The sequence below is a fragment of the Watersipora subatra genome, chromosome 7, assembly GCF_963576615.1.
Source record: "Watersipora subatra chromosome 7, tzWatSuba1.1, whole genome shotgun sequence".
Lineage (NCBI taxonomy): Eukaryota > Metazoa > Bryozoa > Gymnolaemata > Cheilostomatida > Watersiporidae > Watersipora > Watersipora subatra.
Window position 1 is genome coordinate 17,371,736 of NC_088714.1, and position 21,817 is coordinate 17,393,552.

The 21,817-nt window shown below is 35.5% G+C and overlaps 1 protein-coding gene and 1 long non-coding RNA gene across 3 annotated transcripts in view; one reads left to right on the plus strand and one right to left on the minus strand.

The window, feature by feature from the left end:
- LOC137399632 (protein SERAC1-like) overlaps positions 1 to 21,817 on the plus strand; it is a 45,827-nt gene that overhangs the window by 11,887 nt on the left and 12,123 nt on the right. For both annotated transcript variants that reach the window (XM_068085813.1, XM_068085814.1), the window contains 5 exons: positions 1,286 to 1,512; positions 3,594 to 3,764; positions 6,240 to 6,431; positions 9,968 to 10,112; positions 15,253 to 15,473. In XM_068085813.1, coding sequence (XP_067941914.1) covers positions 1,286 to 1,512; positions 3,594 to 3,764; positions 6,240 to 6,431; positions 9,968 to 10,112; positions 15,253 to 15,473 — 956 coding nt within the window. The remainder of the gene's footprint in view (positions 1 to 1,285; positions 1,513 to 3,593; positions 3,765 to 6,239; positions 6,432 to 9,967; positions 10,113 to 15,252; positions 15,474 to 21,817) is intronic.
- On the minus strand, positions 4,189 to 6,397 carry LOC137399633 (uncharacterized). Its single transcript, XR_010979166.1, has 2 exons — positions 6,259 to 6,397; positions 4,189 to 5,181 (listed from the first exon to the last, which is right to left on the minus strand). It is a non-coding gene; the product is annotated as an uncharacterized lncRNA (long non-coding RNA).

The window sequence follows — 21,817 nt, forward strand, 5'->3', positions numbered from 1 at the left end:
TTCATATAGTTACACGCATACAAATGTTAAAAAACCATGTAACATTTGGCTAATTTTGTCGACAAATATAAACTTGGTTTTTATTGGATTTTTGTCTTGATGTGCGGATACCGCTATATTACACCAAAACCAAACTAAAAAACCAGACTATTAAAGACAAATATCAGTTGATATATAATAATATTCATCTGTAGAATATCCTTAGGTTTCTATTGATGTTCATTTTGCCATAATTCATCTGATAAATACATAACAGACTATAAAATAATAAAAAAGGTTTATTCTAAGAGGTTTCATAACTATGATCGCCACTGGCACTATAATTAGAATAAAAATCTAGAGTATAAGGAGACAGCAGAATTCTTCACATGGAAGCTCTTTCCTCTATCATACAGAATTGTAAGAATACAGATCGTACCCCTGCACTGTTATATTAAATTTTTTGTAGTTTTAAAATATTAAACTAAAAAATTTTATAACTCTCAGCAGCTTGGGCTTTTGCCATATTAAAGCTGCTGCCAATACAGTAACTGCAGTTGTTGAAAATTATTACAACATATATGCTCACACACTTACTGAGTTGTCTCACCTTATTTGAAGAGAAAATAACTCTTAAAAGCCTAAAACTAAGGATTTGAGCAAAACATTTGATCAGATTTGCAACTGACGTATTCATTAATCTTATAACTATTTATAACTTGATATATATATATATATATATATTGCATGCTGGTAGAATTACAACATATAATAATAATACTGTATATACATAGTTTTACAATTTTTAGTACATATTTTAGTTTTGGACTGTCTTCTATTAATATTGAAATGCTAATTTTACATGATGCTTAAAATTGCATGAAAGTCTTGTACATTATAACAGTATTTAGAATAAAAATTAAACCTGATACTAGCAACAAATTAAACTTTTTTAAACGGTTTGTTTAAAAAGTATGACAAACAAATTTTCTTTAAAAAGTATTCACAAAATGTTGAGGAAAGCATAATCTGTATGACTTAAAAACTACGTTTGTTGTTGCGTCATAGCAGTGTTTATAAGGCAGTGTATGGGTATTTGAATAAGACGTAACAAGTATGTCATCGGTTTTATGAGATAACAGATGAGCTTTTAACTCACACACAACTATTGAACTAGTTCTGTGCTCTTCATTTCTCAGTAGTTAAATACCACAAGCTTTCACACCAGCTGAGTGACAGCGCTATCCTGAGAAAAGGTGTGCAAGACCTAAATGTTCTTATAGCTCGATTGTTTGGAATTGTTTAGGCATGCAGCTCAGCGCCAGAGGTTTGTCTATGAAGATGAGGGATTACAATTGCTGACTCGCATCTGGTGCGTGTTTAAATCAAATGAGGAAATGATGTGCAAGCTGGCTGACATATTGGTGAATCTGAGTGTTGACAAAGAGAACCACTCCGTCCTTGTGCAGGGCCGCTTTTTACATATGCTGGCCTCGTGGCTCACCTCTCTCAACAAGGAACTCAGCTCGAAGGGTGGGTATATATATATATATATATATATATATAGAATATATATATATAGAATATATATAGCGTATATATAGAATAAATATATATAGAATAAATATATAAATATATATTTATATCTATTTATATATATATAAATATATATATATTTCTGATGATTATCGCTTTGAATTATGAAAATATTAGTAATAAAATTGTTTTAAACTTAGCTTAAGCTTTGGTTTTACGAAATTTTATGTATAAAATAACATGCAAATACATGTATAATATATATGTTTTTCAAAGTTGGTCGGGTGTATGTATGTTTATATATGTGTGTATGCGTGTCCAGCAATAGCTATTAAAATCTTGGAATTAGAATTTTGTGTTCTTATGGATTTGAAATCACAACGAATGCATCCACAAGCTTTTTATTGAAGCTCTCTACCACTGAGCTACATAAGGCATATCGATTAATGAAGTTATCATATTCCATATATCGTATGCACACAATAATTATTTTAGCATTGCGCCCTCGCGTTACGATGCCCCTGTTAAGAAATATTTTTTGTAAGGTTCAATTACTATATCTGGGGTCAAGGCCAATTCTTTTCACGTGGACAATTATATTATCTCCGTGGGAAGAGGCTCTCTCCGTTCGGTTAGGCAAAGACATTACGATATTTCATTGTCACATTTGTACTAATATTGAAAGGTACCAATATCGTCGTATTTAAAGTTTTGATGGATAGCTTCTGGTGGGACGGTAACCTTTTTTATGCACACACTTCTATGCAAGAATTGTTATTAATAATTCAACATATTCAAGATTTTCATTTTGTTTTCTCAGTTTGTATTAATTGTATGATCACCAAACCATCTTTTATTGTAATTGAAGCAAAACTGACTTCATTTAGCTATTACTTGCTAATTATTTCACATTTATATCTAAACCTTTTTTATAGTTGTTTTATTTTTTTTAATTTATTTGGCCTGCGCAAAACATTTTTCTCATAACATGAAGTTGGAAAGTTAGTTGTTGGACAAAGTTTGAAAACCTTTACAGTTGTTTTTATTTTCTCTTAAATTATTTCAAAAAATGGGATTAGCAATTAGCCCTTATTTGAAATAAGCAATTTGACAAATAGTGTTTAAACTAAAACTAAAGGTTTGTGCTAAAGTTAGGCTCTGTTGAAGCAGGCTATTTTAGAAATGTAAACAATTTGGTTCATTTTGGCTGGTTGCAATTTTATGGCTTCTCTAGGTCTTTGTTTCTGTGTTTTTAGTCAAAATAACAGATGCTCAACTATTTACATACTGTTAACCATATTCTATGATATACTAGACTGAATTATGAAGGTATGGATCACGCCTGCGAGTTGTTTTGTTTTCACACCTTTGTCTTTGATAACTTTATCAATGTTGACTTTTTTTCAATTTTTTACTCGTCAAAGTGGATGCACAGAGGTTATGATATTATAGCCTATGCAGCTGTCTCAGTACAGTTTGGTTTATCTTGCTATGGTTTTGCTGTGTTGGTTTTGTATAAAGTTATAAGAGCCTTTTTCTGATTGCAATGTTTTATAATTTTATTTATAGGTTCTATCATGGCTTGTCGAGTCACATTATTATCTAGTTTTGGAGTTGTCTGTCATTTATCATGAGCTTACTGATTAGTTTTAGCATGCTTCAAGGGTAGACCACTCTTTAAGCGCGTGATATTTTGATAGAATGTTCTAAAAGCCTGGCTTAGGACAGTCTTGCTGTAAAAACTGGTCTATATCTGGTATGCTGTGTGACTCTGTATCAAGAAGTGAATTATACAACAAAGAACAGAATCTCCGTTGCAGCTGAAGGTTGACCTCTTGACTTCTTACATAATCCAATTGGCAATCAGACACATGACCTATTACATAATAAGACAAATGCTAACACAAATGACTTATAAAAACAAGCGGATCTTCTCTCATTGTCAAATAAACTAAACTATTCGGTTGTCCTAGATATCACCAACATTGAGAAGACAATTAAGGCAAACACATTAAAAACAGCATGAGATGCTATTGTCATGAGGTGTCATCATGCGTGTTAATTTTGGGCTATTTTAGCTGCCTCGGCTCTCTCTAATCTCAATGGCAATTCATCACAGTATAAATCAGGAGTGTACCTGCTCCATCCCATACCGGAGGACCTTTCCGGTGCTGAGGTTGACGTTGTATTCATACATGGTGTCAACGGTGGTGTGTTCTATACATGGAGACAAAGCCAATCAATGAAAGGTTGCTTTCTATACCTACTGTCTGTACCACTGAATGCAATAACGCTTATATGTTTTGTTATTTAAATATTAAGAGGTTGGTCACATCAAATTTCAAAAGATTTTATTAGATAGTGTGGATATTTTGCTATCATTTGAGATTTTGTACGACCTTCTTGGTGATCTGACTGCCAGAATGCTTCAAGGTTAAAATCGACAAAATTTGATCGCAGTTAAAATGCTCCGTAGAAAAAGACATGCCCAAGAATGAAGTCACTAGTTGCTATCATTGCTAGTCGTGCATTTCGTTTGTAAGTGATAAATATATGGTCCATTAGCATTGGGTATTCATATGTTTACACAGCATTCCGAGAGAACCTTTGAGAAAAATTCTGACCAATTTCTCTGTACACGATTTACAATATCTTTAGGAATGTATCTGAGGCTACATTTTAAGTTGTATTCAACAATCCTGAGCAAACACAGATAAAATATACAGTCAAACATGGATAACTCGTCCACGGATAGCTCGAACACACGGTTAACTCGAACGGTTTCTTTGGTCCGTTCTCACGTAATGATAAATTGCTATAGATAACTCGACCTCAACTCTGTTAACTCGAACAGTTTTTTGCCCAACGGCTACCGAAACGGTTGTTATCGCTTTAGAAAATCACTTGATTCCAAGCCATAGAGGTAAACCTCAACTTTTCATAATTCATAAGCGTCGTTATTACCACCATCGGCAAATTATTTTTGTCAACGACTTTTCTAAAGATTTGGTGAAATTTGATTTATACCAAACATCCGCTTAACGATCGCCCTTCCGAAGCGAGGTAAAGTGAGGTAATCTTTGCATAAACTTGAAGAAAAATCGGCAAAATTGATCTCGGTTAAAACGCTCAAAAGAAAAAGATGTCTTTTCTTCTGAGCATTTCAACAACGATCAAGTTTTGCCAATTTTAATCTAAAAAACGTCCTGGCAATAACATCACCTCAAACAACAAAACAATCTCAAGTGATAGAAAAATCTCCTATACTTTTTGATAAAAAAGTTTTAAACTTTACATTAGAAGCATTTAATTTGAAACAAGCCATTTATACTTTTATTTCTATTATTGTTTGTATATGTACATTTATCTACTAATAAATAAATAAATACATGGACTTGTGACAGTGCTCTGATAACTTGAACGCTCCGATAACTTGAACACTTTTGCTCGGTCCCGTGAAGTTCGAGTTATCCATGTTTCACTGTATATATCAATGGAGACTGGAACACTGCAACTTGAATGCAATTGCTGATGTCATAATGAGAAGGAGAAACAGGAAGTTTGATTATTGATGTCATTTTTTGAGAAGTCTTTTTCTTCTGAGCGTTTTAACTGCAATCAAGTTTCTTTGATTTCAATCTCGAAGCATTCTGGCAGTCAAATCACCTAAAACAACAAACAAAACCTCAACTGATAGAAAAATATCTACACTTTTAATAAGATCTCTAAAGTTTGATGTGACTAGTCTTTTGAGATATCGAATACTTATCCACAGAACAGCAAACTAAATTAACAGAAGTGCACAAATAACTGTTTTGGTCATTAAGTTTTTTAATTTTTAGAAGATGAACTTTATGAAAATACTAAATAGTAGATATAATATAAAAGGGATATATTATTATATATATCCCTTTTATATTTTATAATTTTATACTTTATATGTATAGTTTTATATATTATAATTATATAAAATTATTATACAATTATTATATAATAATTTTATATAAATAGTATAAAGTTAATGCTATATATTATTAATATAAAGTAATCATATATTATTTTATATAAATAATATAAAATAGTATAGTATAATATTATAAAATATGTAATATAATATTTATATTATTTATAATAATATAAGTGTTCACCACTAAACACTCGCATGTTTGCTGGTGAAGCTGCATGTTCATAACAGGATTTTTACACGGCTTTTATCATAGCTCTTTGTTCCTATTTTAATTATACTCCTTTGTTATCATCTGTGGAAATATTACTTTAGCGTTATGGAGTCCATAGAACGAATCAACATTATCTTGTATGTGTAGGTAAAACATGTACTAGCTTGGGTGTACTCATTCGCAATCTGCTCTTTTATACATCCGGCATTTTACTATTTCACTTGTTAAAAGTGAGGAGTATAAATGAGTATATATATATATATGTAGAAGTGTTTATAGTGTATATAGAGTATATACAGTGTGTATGTGTATACACTGTTCAGGAGATACAGTGTAAAGAGTACATAGTGTATAAAAATGGACCTAGGTGTGTATATATATATATGCATGAGTGTATATAGATGTACACAGGTGTGCATAAATGTTGTAGCTAACGTTCTCTGAGTCTTGGGATATTTTACTAGCAAGAGAGGATAACCTCTGCTGTTGGTAAGCTTATTGGAGCTGTAAATAGTTTTGTCATTACCTTAATGTACTTATTGACAGATAGTGATGACTACTCTACCTGCTGGCCTATGGATTGGCTGGCTGATGAGTTTGGATCGACAATTCGAGCCATAGGCGTTGATATGTGCTTCAATGCTACTCAGTGGGGTTCTGTTCAGCCACCCAGCACCCTCTCTATTGAGGAACAGGCTAAGCGTCTAGCTGATATGCTGCTCAGCTGTCAAATAGGAGGTACCCATAAGTAGAGCTGTTTGATGTCTACCTGCACTATGCATTCAATTTCAGAGTTGTTTTCTCCTGAAAACCGAATGAAACCGAATCTTCATTTGTTACTTCGGTTTACTCATATGGGCATTATGAACAGCATCGAACCGAGATTTGTATATTTATTAATAAATAGTAAACTAATAATTAATATTGGCAAAAAATGTTCAAGTAATGGTGTCATTTTCTATTATATTAATATTAATTAACCAATACGATTTGAAGAAATGTTATTCTCTTTAAAATTTAATGAATCAACATCAAATTAATTAATTTAAAAACAATTGAATGAATATAAATAAAAAAATTACAATATGCTCAGGACAAATACAATCAATGAAGATTAATACCATAATAAGATATTACAAATATGAGTCTCTTAACTACAAAACATCACATGAGTTAATTTGGCAAGAGTCAAGACTATTGCTACAATTTGGATGAAAAAAAACTCTAAACGCATTTGCTGACCGATCGATGCTCTCGCAAAACTTTGTTTAGGAAGCTGCTGCGTGGGCATGCGCAAACACTGAATCGAATCGTGATGTAAAATTCGGTTCATACGCAGTTGTCTTCTCCTTCTGAATTGATGAACCGAGAGAGAATAACTATCAAAAAACCGAATGCACTCCAATCGTTATCCAGCACTACCCATAAGATAGAAAAATGGCCATCTTCCATAGAATGCCTTGACATGCTATTGTAAAAGATGCTTGCTTGTGATTCTTAGTATATAATTCTTTTTCTGACTGTTTGAATTATTTTGTATTTGTATATTATTATATATATAATATATATAATATATATATTTATAATATATATAATATATTTTATATATACTAATACATTTATATATAAATAGATATATAATATATTTTATATATTATATTATATATATACATTTATATATAAATATTTTATATGTTATATATATTGTATATATAATATATTATATATATTATTGTATATTATATATTTTATATTTCTTATTATTAACCTATGCTAATATAAGAACAGTGTCCATCAATCTGTCAGAAGCCAGGGTCTGTAAGTCAGTGGTTCTAGACCACTAGGCCACGGCTGCTTTTGCCTGACATTAACTTGTGCGCTAATCAACCGCCTTCCAGCATTTCGCAATACTTGTTGATATACTTATTATCTGTGCTTTACCAGCACACCTGACGATCTCTCATGGCAAAATAGACTGCCAGGGTACTAGTAATAATAATGGTAGATGGGATGGTGTAATAGAATACAAGGGTTTTCAGCATTGCTTGAAAAAATTGGTCTATATCTGTTGAAAATGAAATTGACATCCTTTAGTAACTGGCAGCACAAGTAGCTGTCTAAGACCATGTGTGAGTAATCCCTTAAAGGTTGACTTGCAACAAAATTCACATTACAGTTATTTGGTATCAATAGACTTACCATGTCTTACTCTGTTGTGTTGTAGATGCCAAATATGTGGAAATGCGATTACAAGCTCTTAAAAGCTCAAAAGCGAACAGTTAATCGCAGCCATCACGAAACCGCCGTAGATTGGAATCACCCATTTCTCTGACGTAGTCAAACGATTTGGTTATTGTTTTGACACGTGATGTTCTCACGGGAATTGAAAGGCCAATAAAAGGCTCAATATAAAACTTCTCGTAGCACCAGTTTATGACAAACACTTCGGGTTTTACCGAAGAGCCCTTACCAAATATAGATGCTCGCTAGTTCACAGTTTTGTTTCGGCTTGGACCAATCATCTAGGCGTAATCTGATCATGTGATCCAGACTTCCTGCCAAACAGCGCGAATAAATTCTGCAGCATTTTTCGACTATCACAGGTGACCAACAGACTCGTCATGGTTATCCGAGGATGATACGCAATCTGTCGAGCTAAGGTTAAAAAGTTAAACGATTTTTACGGTAGGTTTTGAGATATCAGTGCTCAAAGTGACAGCATTACAATGATGATGAAACAGACGCGTAAGGACAATAGACATGGCTTTATTGAATGCGTGAAGTATATTTGCGAAAATATTTCGACGAGTGAGGTCGCATGAAAGTGTAAACAGAAGCCATCTTGTTTATTTACGCCCCATTTGAGCCGTTTTGGAAAGGGATTCTAATCTACGGCAGTTTCCTGATGGCGGCGATTAACTGTTGGTTTTTGAGCTTTTAAGAGCTTGTAATCACATTTTCACATGAGTCAACCTTTAAAGGTTGACTTGCAACAGAATTCACATTACAGTTATTTGGTATCAAAAGATTCACCATGTCGTACTCTGCTGTGTTGTAGGTGCAAAATATGTGGAAATGTGATTATAAGCTCTTAAAAGCTCAAAAATGAACAGTTAATTGCAGCCATCTTGAAAATGCCGTAGATTGGAATCCATTTCCAAAACGGCTCAAATGGGACGTAGTTGAACAAGATGGTTTCTGTTTACACTTTCATGCAACCTCATTCGTCGAAATATTTTCACAAATATACTTCACGCATTCAATAAAACCATGTCTATTTTCCTTACGCGTCCATTTCATCATCATTGTAATGCTGTCACTTTGAGCACTGATATTTCAATACCTACTGTAAAAATTCGTTTAATTTTTTAACCTTAGCTCGAAGGAGTGCATATCATCTTCTGATAAACATGACGAGCCTATTGGTCACTTGTGATAGTCGAAAAGTGCTTCAGAAAATGTTTGCGCCATTTGGCAGGAAGTATGGGTCATATGATCGGATTACGACTAGTTGATTAGACCAGGCTGAAACAAAACTGTAAAGTAGCAAGCATCTATATTTGACACGGGCTTTCCGGTAGAACCCGTGTTTGTCATAAACTAGTGCTACGAGACGTTTTATGTTGAGCCTTTTATTGACCTTTCAATTCACGCGATAACATCACGTGTCAAAACAATAACCAAAATGTTTAAGAATGTCATCAAAATAAAGATATTCCAAATTACGGCGTTTTCGTGATGGCTGCGACTAACTGTTCGTTTTTGAGCTTTTAAGAGCTTATAATCACATTTACACATATTTTGCACCTACAACACAACAGAGTAAGATATGGTGAGCCTATTGATACCAAATAACTGTAATGTGAATTTTGTTGCAAGTCAACCTTTAAATATTGAGTATGGTATTTGTTTAGCTAACTGCCAACAGAGACTGTGCATGTCTTTAAGGGCAATGTTGCACAAATAATGGCTCTGTGATCTTGGCTGAACATGTCTGAGTCTAGTGGCAAGGGAACCTCTATGACTAAGTTAGATATCATTCTTGTCACCACTAGTGACCATTCATGGGAATTGAACTCCAAAATTTTGTTTGCAGGTGGGGGCGTTCTAGACCACTCCCCTCTCTCACAACTCTAATAGCCTATAGTCATAAATTTAAGCGGGGGAGATAATCTTTATTACTTTTCCTTATTTAAAATTTACTCTAAGTGTGAATTGATGTGCCTTAACCGTATGAACTCTGTGTTACGTTATCTGTGCTGTTGTTCTTTAAGGTGAAGGTCGAAAAGTCCTTTGGGTCGGACACTCCATGGGAGGTATTATAATAAAGCATCTGCTGACCCTGGCAGAAGAGCGTTTGCAGTATAAGTCATTATTAGAGAACACGCAAGGCATTGTATTCATCGGAGTGCCTCACAGGTCGGTCATGTCACCTTTCGTGCATCGTCTGTCTAACTTTTGTCTTTCCATGCTCATTTATTGCTTGGCTGGACATAAATATACAGCTAATCAAAGGATGTGCGCAAGAGGGGTGTTATACAGGAAGTCAGGCACTTGTGGAGTAAATTAATTGAGCCATTACCTATGGGAGATGGGCAGCTTACCTATTAGCATGCTTCATAATTAGCTTCCTCACTCGCCATTGCTTGTTTGTCAGTTTCCAGGATAATCGCTATTGTTTAAATGTTATTTGGTATTTCCTGTGTGAATTCAAGTATGACTTGCTTGAACTGTGTCTTTGTTATTCCCTCGCATTGTGTTGTTTATTCTTTAATGTTCTCAGGTAATAAAAGTCTTTGCTCAGAAAATTTATTTTTATTTAACATGTAACAACAGTTACCATTCTAACTTTCAACCTCATATCATGAGAAAAGTGTTTTGTCCAATTTAAATAAATTAAGAAAAAAAATAAAACAACTGTACAGGTTTTCAAACTTTGTCCAACAACAGTAACTTTCAAACATCATATTATGAGGAAAATGTTTTGTGCAAGTCAAATAAATTAAGAAACAGCATAAACTAACTATAAAAGTGTTTAAATTTAAATGCGAAATAATCAGCAAGTAATAGCTAAATTAAGTCTATTTTGCTACTATTACAATAAAAGATGATTTGGTAATGATACAATTAATACGAACTGAAAAAAACAACATAAAAATCTTGAAATATGTTGAATTAATAATTAAAATTTGTGCTTAGAAGTGTGTGTGTATAAAAACGGTTACTGTTCCAGCAGATGCTATCCATCAAAACTTTGAATACGATGATACTGGTGGTACCTCTCGTTACCGGCACTTCTCGATACCAGTACAAATGTAAAAATGAGATATCGGACTGTCTTTTTCTGGTACTCTGTCTGACCGAACAGAGAGAGAATGTAGACACTATTGCTACTTGAGATAATACAATTGTCCGCGTAAAAAGTATTTCCCCTTACTGGTTTAGCATTCAAACCTTACAAAAAACTGGAAATAGAAGTGTAACCCACATTTGAAATTGAAACGGCACATTTAAAAATTGCAAATTAAAAAGATAATTAATGGTAACAAAAAATTAATTTTTCAACAATTTCAAAAATAACAAATGCAAAAGGTAATATTAGTTAATAATCAAGAGCACACATTTGGCGTGCACTTTTGCACCATATGCGTGTGCGTATGGTGCACACTTTATGATAAGTGCAACACATTAAAATGTCAGTATAGCTCAATAATTGGATTGGAGTTGTAATCGCCGTGAGTTCAAATACAACAAGCAGCGAGCTTTTAAGTTAAGATTTTAATAGCTTTAGCTGGACATACACAAACACAGACACACAAACTTTGAGAAATACTGTATATACATAGATGCTAGTTGTGCAGACGATTCCCTTGATGTCTGATTCACAGTATATTCCCCATGGGAATTGGTGATTTAAATTGTAGCGGTATATGCATCATTCTTATGCCCATCAGTTGATCAACAAGTATCTCATATAAACACAAATGCTCAGGCGCTGAATAAATATTCAGAGCTAATGCTTGCATTGTGCTCTCTTTCAGTGCTGCCATATACTGTTTTTACTCATCTAGTAATATAGAGTGTGACAAATTTTAAACAATTTAATAACTGCTGTGAGAAGTTTGATAATCATGGCAGCTGTTCACTCATCAAGTAGACATTGGCTGTTTTTATTTACTGTTTATAATGGAAAGCAGCAGCCAATGTCTACTTGATAAGTGCAATGTTAACGCAATTGTCAAATTTCTCACAGCAATTTTTAAATATTTAAAAACATGTTAAACTATTCACTAGGTAAAGTCGTTCAATTAGTTAATCGTTTTCAAGTCTCTGCGTAGCTTGGTTAAGGTATTTAAGAAATTTTGTAACTGCAGTCAAGTCAAAAACTCGACTATCAAGAATTTTCATTCCCACATTTTCAAGACATGAACATGTGCTACAGTCCGGGTCTGCTGCTGGTCACATTTGTGTTTCAGTATTTCTTCCTATTCATCTTTTTTTTGGCGTCATCACCCTTTTTGCACATGCGCTCGTCCACAAAAAAGCCGCCATCTTTGTAGAAAAAGATCGTCATTCTCTTGATTAATAGTATTTTTTTTTTGGTGTTGTTTTGATACTAAAATAAAAAATTTGCAAACAAAAGCATTGTTTGCAATAATTGCAGGAGCTTCGTGTTTTTAACGATAAAATGTGTCCATAAAGATGGCGGACAACGATAGAATGACGTCACGAAAAACGAAGGATACGAAATAGCATACAGCTGTGGCCAAAGGTTATTGGCACCTCTTATTACATCAATATTGAATATAACACGTAAATCTTCAACTGATCTTGTTTTATCTTGCTGCCTTGCATTACACAGCAGCATGAAAAATATGTAGTTTTAGCAAACTGGTGACCAGCTATTTACTATACAAATGCAGAATGTAAAGCCTGGTTCCCATATCAATTGCGAGACCCTGGCCGCATTCTTGCGCAGCAAAACGCATGCGACGCTAGGCTCGGCGGCTTCTGTTCACATAAAGTGGCACCGCTAATAATCGCATTAAAAATGTTCGCTCGCCATGCTGTTTCGCAAATGGTGGCTTTCACTTGTACAGTGCATTTTGGGAAGGTTTTGCCTGCGGTTCTTCTCGAAATTTGAACAGCGCTGAACCCTTGCATTGACCGCCAGCAACTACCGGCGTACTCCGTGATACCCGGCGTGTAGGTTCACATTTCACCGCTGATAGCCTGCGGTGCTGTCGCCAGTGCTTGCGGAGTATATGGGAACCAGGCTTTAGAGACCTTGCAGTAAGCCCTGTTATGATTGGTTGTTTATATACAATAGTAATGACTAATAACTAATAACTATTGCGGGTTGACAGACTGACTGTCGAGCTCTAGCTACTCACTAACTTCCGATCGCTTCAATCCTAGCTCTCTAAATATGAAAGATATTCTTTGCTTTCAGATTGGTAACTTTGCAAAGTTGGCGAAAAGTTTCTGCGGTTTTTAAAGTTAGCAGTAAACTCGGTAATGCCTGCGATTTCTTTCATTATCAAACAGATATCCTGCATGTGGGTTGTTTAAGAGTCTGGTTCACAGGAACCAGATGAAGCTCGAAAACCAAATATTTTCAGCGATCTGGCGAAAAGCACAGAGTATACGCATGTGAAATTTTGACGAAATCAGCAAAAAATGTTGAAAAGCGATTCCATTTACACAGACAAACAGACAGACACAATGACAAAGTGAGGTTTGTTAATATAGATTTTTTGTAATTGGGAAAGTATAATAGCGATTTGCCAACTGAAATAAGTATAAATGTTTACCTTCTATTTATGGTAGTACGCTGCCGGGACGCTGCCGGTCCGGTGCTCCGCGAGAGATCGTCATATGTAACGAGTATTTGCAAAGGTGGTCGAGTGGCGCAGGGGCACAAGGTGCTTTGTTGGGAGTCTAAATAACCAGGTTCGGGTTCCATGTGGTGTAACTGTTTTCTTAACCCTCTTAGCGTGGCCTCGAACAGACGGACATGGCTCTTATTATAGTAAAAACTAGCTGAATGCTTTGTGTTGCACGGGTAATAAAAACAGCTTAAACAGTGGCAGGTTATGTAGTTGCCATTGGATAATTTGAGTAAGCTAGTATCTGTATTGCTAAACTTACTAATAAGAGCCGTGAGCGCAAGCTTTAGTGACGCTGCATGTAACACAGTCAATATGCGCATAACGCAGAGTCGGTATGCGTATTTTAACCCAGATAAGGACTCCTATTGCCCAACGAATCCAATGCATCCTGTGTAGCTTAAAGGTTGACTTGCAACAAAATTCACATTACCGTTATTTGATATCAAAAGATTCACCATGTCTTACTCTGTTGTGTTGTAGGTGCAAAATATGTGGAAATGTGATTACCAGCTATTAAAAGCTAAAAAATGAACAGTTAATCGCAGCCACACGAAACTGCCGTAGTTTGGATTCTCTTTCCAAAACAGCTCAAATGTGATGTAGTTGCGAGAGATGGTTTCTGTTTACACTTTCCTGCAACCTTATTCGTCGAACTATTTTCACAAATATACTTCACGCATTCAATAAAACCATCTCTATTGTTCTTATGCGTCTGTTTTATCGTCATTGTAATGCTGTCACTTTTAGCAGCGATATCTTAGAACTTACCGTAGAAATTTGTTTAATTTTTTAACCTTAGCTCGAAGGAGTACATATCAGTACGAGTATCATAAGGAGTACATATAGCCTGTTGGTCACCTGTGATACTAGAAAAGTGCTGCAGAAATTATTTGCGAAGTATTGGGACACATGATCAGATTACGATTTGCCGATTAGACCAAGCAGAAACAAAACTGTAAAGTAGCGAGCATCTATATTTGATACGGGGTCTTCGGTAAAACCCGAAGTTTTTGTCATAAACTAGTGCTACGATAGGTTTTATATTGAGCTTTTTACTGGCCTTTCAATTCACGTGAGAACATCACGTGACAAGACGATAAACAAACTGTAATGACAACGTCAGAGAAATAAACAGATTCTAATCTACAGCGGCTTTTCGTTTTTGAGCTTTTAAGAGCTTGTAATCACATTCCCACATATTTGGCACCTACAACACAACAGAGTAAGACACGCTGAATCTTTTGATACCAAATAACTTTAATGTGAATTTTGTTGCAAGTCAACCTTTAATGGGTTAACTTGTCGTCTTGTGAATAGAGGAACCGAGATCAATTCTTCTCCGATACGGTTTTTCATTGCTAGATCATAATTGCTATAGCTGGACAGACACCGAATGACGATGACAACAGATGATGGCAAACTTTGAGATTTATATATATATTTATATTATATATACATATATAATATATTATATTATATATAATATATATTATATATATATATACATATATAGATTATAGTGCAAATTTTCATAGAGTTACAGAAAGAAAAGCCACCACCCCGCTGCATGAACTGACTGCTCGTGACAGTTTGCACTTTCTCTTGACTCATGTTCGCTGCTAACATTTGATCTTCATTTTTCCATTTTTAACTACTTGTGCTTACAGGGGCTGTCCGGCAGCAACGCTGACTCAGCGCACTTCTTACATAGCCTACCCAAGTACTCAGGTCCAAGAACTGGCCAACACCGCTAAGATGCAAGACATCAACTCTAGGTTTGTGTCACTGATCAAAGAAAGAGAGATCAGGTGCATCAACTTCATGGAGGGCTGCAAGACCCAGGTGAAGGCTAACATAGGAGTGCATGTCGTTCCTCCGGAATATTCCGGTAAGTCTTACGCTGTCTACTCGTCCTCTTGTCTAGTTTCTGTAAGTGCTTAAAGTGTTGCCTCTCGATATTCGTACAACCAATAGTATACTAATTATGAAAGTGGAAGCACAACTCTTAATCGTTAAAGTTGCAATACCGTCATGACAGTAGTCACGATGTTAACGCCCATGATAGTTTTAATGATACTGCTAATCATGGAATAATAGTAATAATAATAGTCATGATAATAATAGTAATACTAGTAACCATGATAATAAAAGTAATACTTGCTTTTGTGAATCTATTAAGCTATATTCTCTAGAGATGATCGGGGCAACTCTAATAATCTCACGAGATACAAGTAGAACATATTTGAGCTACTCCAAAACTATCTAGAACACGTTTTGATTTTGGCACCTCTTCTTTCTCTCACTTTGGAGTCCATTTGTACATCGCTCTCTCCGTGCCACCCTTACCTGTAATAGCTCGGAATTTTAAAAACTCGACCATCGAAGTTCATACACTTCATGCAAAGAAAAATTACCTCTTCGTCAAACATGGCTCTATTCCTAGTTTCAAGGAGAGTTGACCCTCTGTGTTCTAGTTGCTAATCTTATGTTTGTTAAGTTTGCATTCGTTGTAATTGTTTGCTGTTCTGTTTATCTCGGTGGGTTTGTTTGGTTGTATCTAACAGTAGCGATAATCTGCCACCGAATATATATTCATAGTGCCATGGTATTTTTATTTATCATATTTCCCCAGTTTATCTGAATAAATGAAGTGAAAGTTTTAATGATTAACGAAATCAATTATGTGTTTAACTAGTTGATCATAAATAATGAATAACGTCTCCAGAGCTTCTCATTTGTAACATTTACCAATCAGACAGCGTGCATCAACAACTGGGTACAGTTGAAATTAATCAAATTTGGTAAATGAAGAGGTCTTGGATTCTCTAATAGAGATCATTTTTGTGAATCTCTTTATTACAAATAGAATTAAGCGTAGAGGTAAAGTTTATGTTTCCATGGAGATACAACGCAAGTACTTTCAGCATGTTTTTTTAGCAAATTTGAAGGAGCGCATTGTGCCTGTTTAATAACTTACAGCTGTGAGAGTGTTTCCTAGTACAGTTGATTAATAATAATTCGCAATCATTCTGCAATCCTTCGTTTTTTCGTGACGTCATTCTATCGTTGTCTGCCATCTTTATGGACAACTTTTATTATTAAAAGCACGAAGCTTCTGCAATTAATTGTTACAAACAATGGTTTTGTTTGCCAATTGTTTATTTTAGTATCAAAACAACACCGAAAAATACTATTAATCAAGAGAATGACGATCGTTTTCTACAAAGATGGCGGCTTTTTCGTGGACGAGCGCATGTGCAAACAGGGTGATGACGTCAAAAAAATGATGGATATTTCAAGGCATTCTATTGGTGCAGACGTTGGAGCGTCGATATTCTAAGCTGTGTGTCACGAGTTTTAGACGTGTTGAAAGCGATCCTTTATCCTAACCTCGAGCCCTGGCGACAGATAGATGGACAATCAGACAGACCCTCTCCTAATACGTATAGTAAAGTATACACTGTATTTTTGTTTCACACTATTTTATACATAAAATATTTTACAATGTTTTTTTGCAGAATAGACATTGGTGTCTTGCAAAAATTAAAGGAACTGATATAAATTGACATTGAAGTTGTGCGCTCTCCTTAACTTAAAAATTAATAAAAGTAAAAAAGAGAAATTAAAAAACTTGTCGATACAAACTAAGAATGCTAAAGTTACTGTTCAATATTTAAATTTAAAATGTCAAGTATAATTTTTTTTCTTTTTGAAAGGCCAAAAGAGTGAGTTTAGTAAAATCTCAAAACGGAGCAATTTACATGAATTTTAATGTTTGTATAATGTAAAATCCCTTTAACGTAAATGTTTTGTAAATGTCTCCAGGGCTTTTCATTTGTAACATTTACTCTCCAACAGCGTGCATCAACAACCGGACACAGTTTAAGTCGGGCATTTTGGTAAATGAAGAGCTTTTTTGGTTTTCGAATAGCAATGAGTTTTTTTGTGAATGTAGTTATCGCAAATAGAGTAATACACAAGGGGGGAGGGGGAAACTTATGTTTCCATGGTGATGGGATATATACTTTCAGCAAGTTCCTTCGGCAAAACTGAAGGAGTGAAAAAACTAAAAAACCCACAAAGCAAGCGAGTTTTGTGACTCCTAATTGTTATCAAATGCTTTGCTCTTGCAAAAGATGCAAACGGCACTTGCCAACGGCTCGCAAGAAAATGCCTTGCAAGCTGTTCCATTTTAAACGTTTTCCATGCTTAAGCGAGACAGGAGTGCCCCGCAACGGCGTGTTGCGTAGAACTACTCGTCATTTTTACCAAGTGCCTGCACTACTACGCATCATGCAAACGTCCCTTGAAACATTTATAGCACTATAACTCAATGGTACCACAACTCCAAATTAGCATTGTTTTCACACCGATAACATAGTGAGTGAGAATATGCAAGCAGAGTCTGTAACCCATTTCATTATACAGACAGCGAGGCAAAGTAAAATAGAGCACTTTAGCTGCTGCAATCTTTCCCCACTGACTCCATTCACATCTATATTATTTACAGATGAATAACTGCCGCAGGAGATATAATATCTACCATATATTTGCTACCTTCGTCGCTTACGGCTACATAGATTGTTAGTTCATTATTTAGTGTTTGCACGATGAAATTGCTGTCACGTTTTTATTAATGGATTACGTGAACGACCTTTGCCCCTTGGGCTTTAAATAATTCAACACGCTACAAGGTTTTCTGGGAATTGGAAGTCATGCTTGCCATTGACACCGAATGCTTTATGTCGATGCTTTGTGTAGAATTGGTTAACTGGTGTCATGTCTAGGGACATGAGATTGCATTCTTATTTTTACTGGCTGTAATCTGAGGCAGATGGAGAAAAAGTGTTTAGTTTATGCTTGAGGTAGTCATTAGTACTAGCAGTAGTGTTATCCCTGGGTTAAGTTAAACAGATTCTTTTTGGGGTCTTTTTTTAATGATATTGACATTTTTTTGCATTGTTGTGGTTAAAATAGTATAAACCTAGACATGCTGAAGTCAGTGTTTTAAAAAGGAAACACAGCGTGTCTCTTGCGTCTTTTGGCGGTTTATGCTAGTAAGAGTTTACTAAAACACTGGAAGGAATACAGTAATACTTTGAATAATGGCTTAATGCGTTCCGGGACTGAGCTGGTATGCCAATTTACTCATATCTGAAGTCAGTTTTCCTATAAATAATTACTAAAAACTAAATAATTAATTCCAACTCGCTAAAAAAACACCTCAAAAGGATACTACAACTGGAAACATGGCTTTCATTGTTCTAATTCACCACCTACGCTCACAAAGGCCGAATACCTATCGAGTTGTTATGACAGGGTTGCGACACATTACAACTGCACTGCGTCATTGCAGCGCGCAGTAATTTTGCAGTGCATTACAAATTTTTAGTGCCCACTAGACATTTCTACTGCAACTGAGCTCCTACTGCAAATTGCCCACTGTGATCTACTGCGGATTTACTTCCATGACACGTTTACTGAAACCCAGCGATTCACGCACACTGCGAATGCGCATTCTTCAAAATTGGAAACTACATGTGGGCTGCAAGTGTGCAGTAGTGTGAGGTTTATGGTGTGGATCAACTGACACTGCTGGCTCTTCAAGCATCGTACAATATTGTCAGATGCTATCCTTAGCAAGCTCATGAACTTGCCTTAAACTTATTTCAGTTCAGAAAACTGGGTCAGGCATTATCATCATTCCGATAGATGAATTTAGGGTCTTTGCGCTGTATTCTCATCAACATTATATAATAAAAGCATGATATATTTTCATTTCAACCATATACAACATGCTAATTATGATCAATTTGTTTGCCTGCTTATAATCAAGTTGGAGCAGAATTCGCATCTTGCAATTGTGTTGTAAATGTGTGAAAGCCAACTCGGTACGTGCTGCGTATGACAAGGTGCTGTGCATTTATGTAGTGTAATGCAAACAATCTCTACTGCATCTAATACTGTGGAATGCGCACTAGCAACACTCCCACTGCATCCAGCACTGCAAAAATACGCTCAGAATTTTCCTCGTATCTCATATTTTTCGTATGTTAGGACACTCGTATCTCAAGGTATTTCTGTAGAGAAAAATTTTCAAATGATCTCTTAGCATGATATCAATTCTATAGTCTTTCAGTGCACCAGAAACCATTGAACAGACTAATTCTTTGTGTCTTTCTGTGTTGGTCGTTGCACACAGACATTATCGGCTACATTTTAAAACTTACAATTTATTTTAGTGATCTTCGGCAGCAGTAGCTGTCACATATGGGTATTTATACTTAGCGACTTATTATATCATTTTCCTTGTGTATTGAATAATGTTTTACCACAACTTATGTAATTGCCATCATGAGTTTGACCATGCTATCTTATGTAACACTTGTTGTTGTTGTCGTAGGCCAACCATATAAAAGGCCGGCATTGTTTCTGAGATGACAGAGTAGTCTTTGGCAGCGACTGTGCCTGTTATATGCAAACATATACTAGAAGCACTCTACTCTCATGCGTTATTATTTCTGAGCCTGAAAAGTGGGGATTAGCTAGTGTGCCAGGCAGCGTCTTTTACATTTGAATGATATCCATGAAGCTCCAGTATTGAATTACATTTGCTTTTACGTATTAGCTAGCAGCATTTTTGATACGCTGTTTCAACGCATTATTATGTGATATGGAAGTATTTATGCATTAAATCAAGGTCAATTTTGAGTTTGTATACTCGGCAAAAAATAAAAGCGCTCTAATAACATATAATTGATGGAAATTTAAACAATTTATTTAAGGATTTTCATTTTTAAGCCCGTGTTATTGTCGCCAGTTGTGAGGATGAAATGTCAACTGATGGGTAGAGCCTGATAGGTACATATCGTAGGTACATAACTCACTCCTCGAGTAATCTCAACTAACCAACCTGGTCATAATGTTACCTTTTACTTAAGCCTGGTTTCCATATGACAGCGCAAGGCGCGCAACAAGGCGCACGACGTCGTGCGTAGGCCAGTTGTGATATGGAAACGTCAACGTACGACGGTCGCGCGACGTGCGTACGCTGATCGCAAGTATCCAACAGAATGGATCCTTGCGATGGGTGCGTGCGATTATGTATCCCACAATACACCGCTAGACCTTTTCAACCTATCCCACAATTCCAGCGAAAGGCTTTGTTCCGAAGAAATCGGTCTCCCGTACGAAAGAGTAAGCCTGATTTTTATATGACAGCGTAATTTCGCAACGGAGGTCAGTTTTTCCGAAGAAATATGTCTCTCCTACGAAAAAGTAAGGAAAATATCCACCCTGTCCAATGCAAGCATGGAGCTTACGCGCGATATGGAAACACTGCCTCGCGGCCCAAGAAATGCATTGCGCACGATCACTGGGCCGCGCGCGATCATTGCGTTGTCATATGGAAACCAGGCTTTACTCATGCCGTTTCATTTTACCTGTAAGTTTTCACAAACCCAGAAAGATATTTCATCTGGCTTTTGAACATCCCAAACCATCTCGTTTTTTCGTGTAAAGATCCCTTAAAGTTACTTAGCGGTTTTGTTTTTAAATTTGCGGTAACACACGCCTTTTAATCATAACCGATATTGATCTGTTTTTGAAAGTTTGAATTTTGTCTATAGGGTTTTCGTCTAAGTTTTTCAGTATTTCTTTATTCCTTGATAAGTCCAAGGGAATGCTACTGTTTGGTCAAAAGAACAAAACCTGCGGAAGTTTATTTTAATTTGGTCAGCATCAATGAGGGTTGTTGTCTCTCCATGGATTTGTAACTAATGATGACATGTTGAAGTGTTTAACTTGCCTTCCAAAGAGACCAGAGTGTGAGGCTTAGGTCCTTGCTCTTTGTCAACTATATTCACACAACAATGAATACTGCCCAGGTACATGTAATTATAGATTTCTCATAGGTATTGCGTATTGCATAGTACGCCACAAATGTTGAGTATCTGATTTCAACCGGAGAGCACTAGTTCTACGTTGTTTGTGCCAAGCAGTACATGTATAGAATGTCAGCCTTTGTGTGATAGTAGTATTTACTAGTAATATCGCTTTATAGCAAAAGACCAACCAAGTGCTTCATAAGTTTCAGAAACACAAGATATGTAAGTTGAAAGTTTTGTGGTGAAACATACAGACAGGGCGCAATATCTAGTAGGAAGTAAACATTATGAGATGATTGTATGTCTTTATAAACTAATTCATTTGTATAATTCTCTTTAGCTAGGG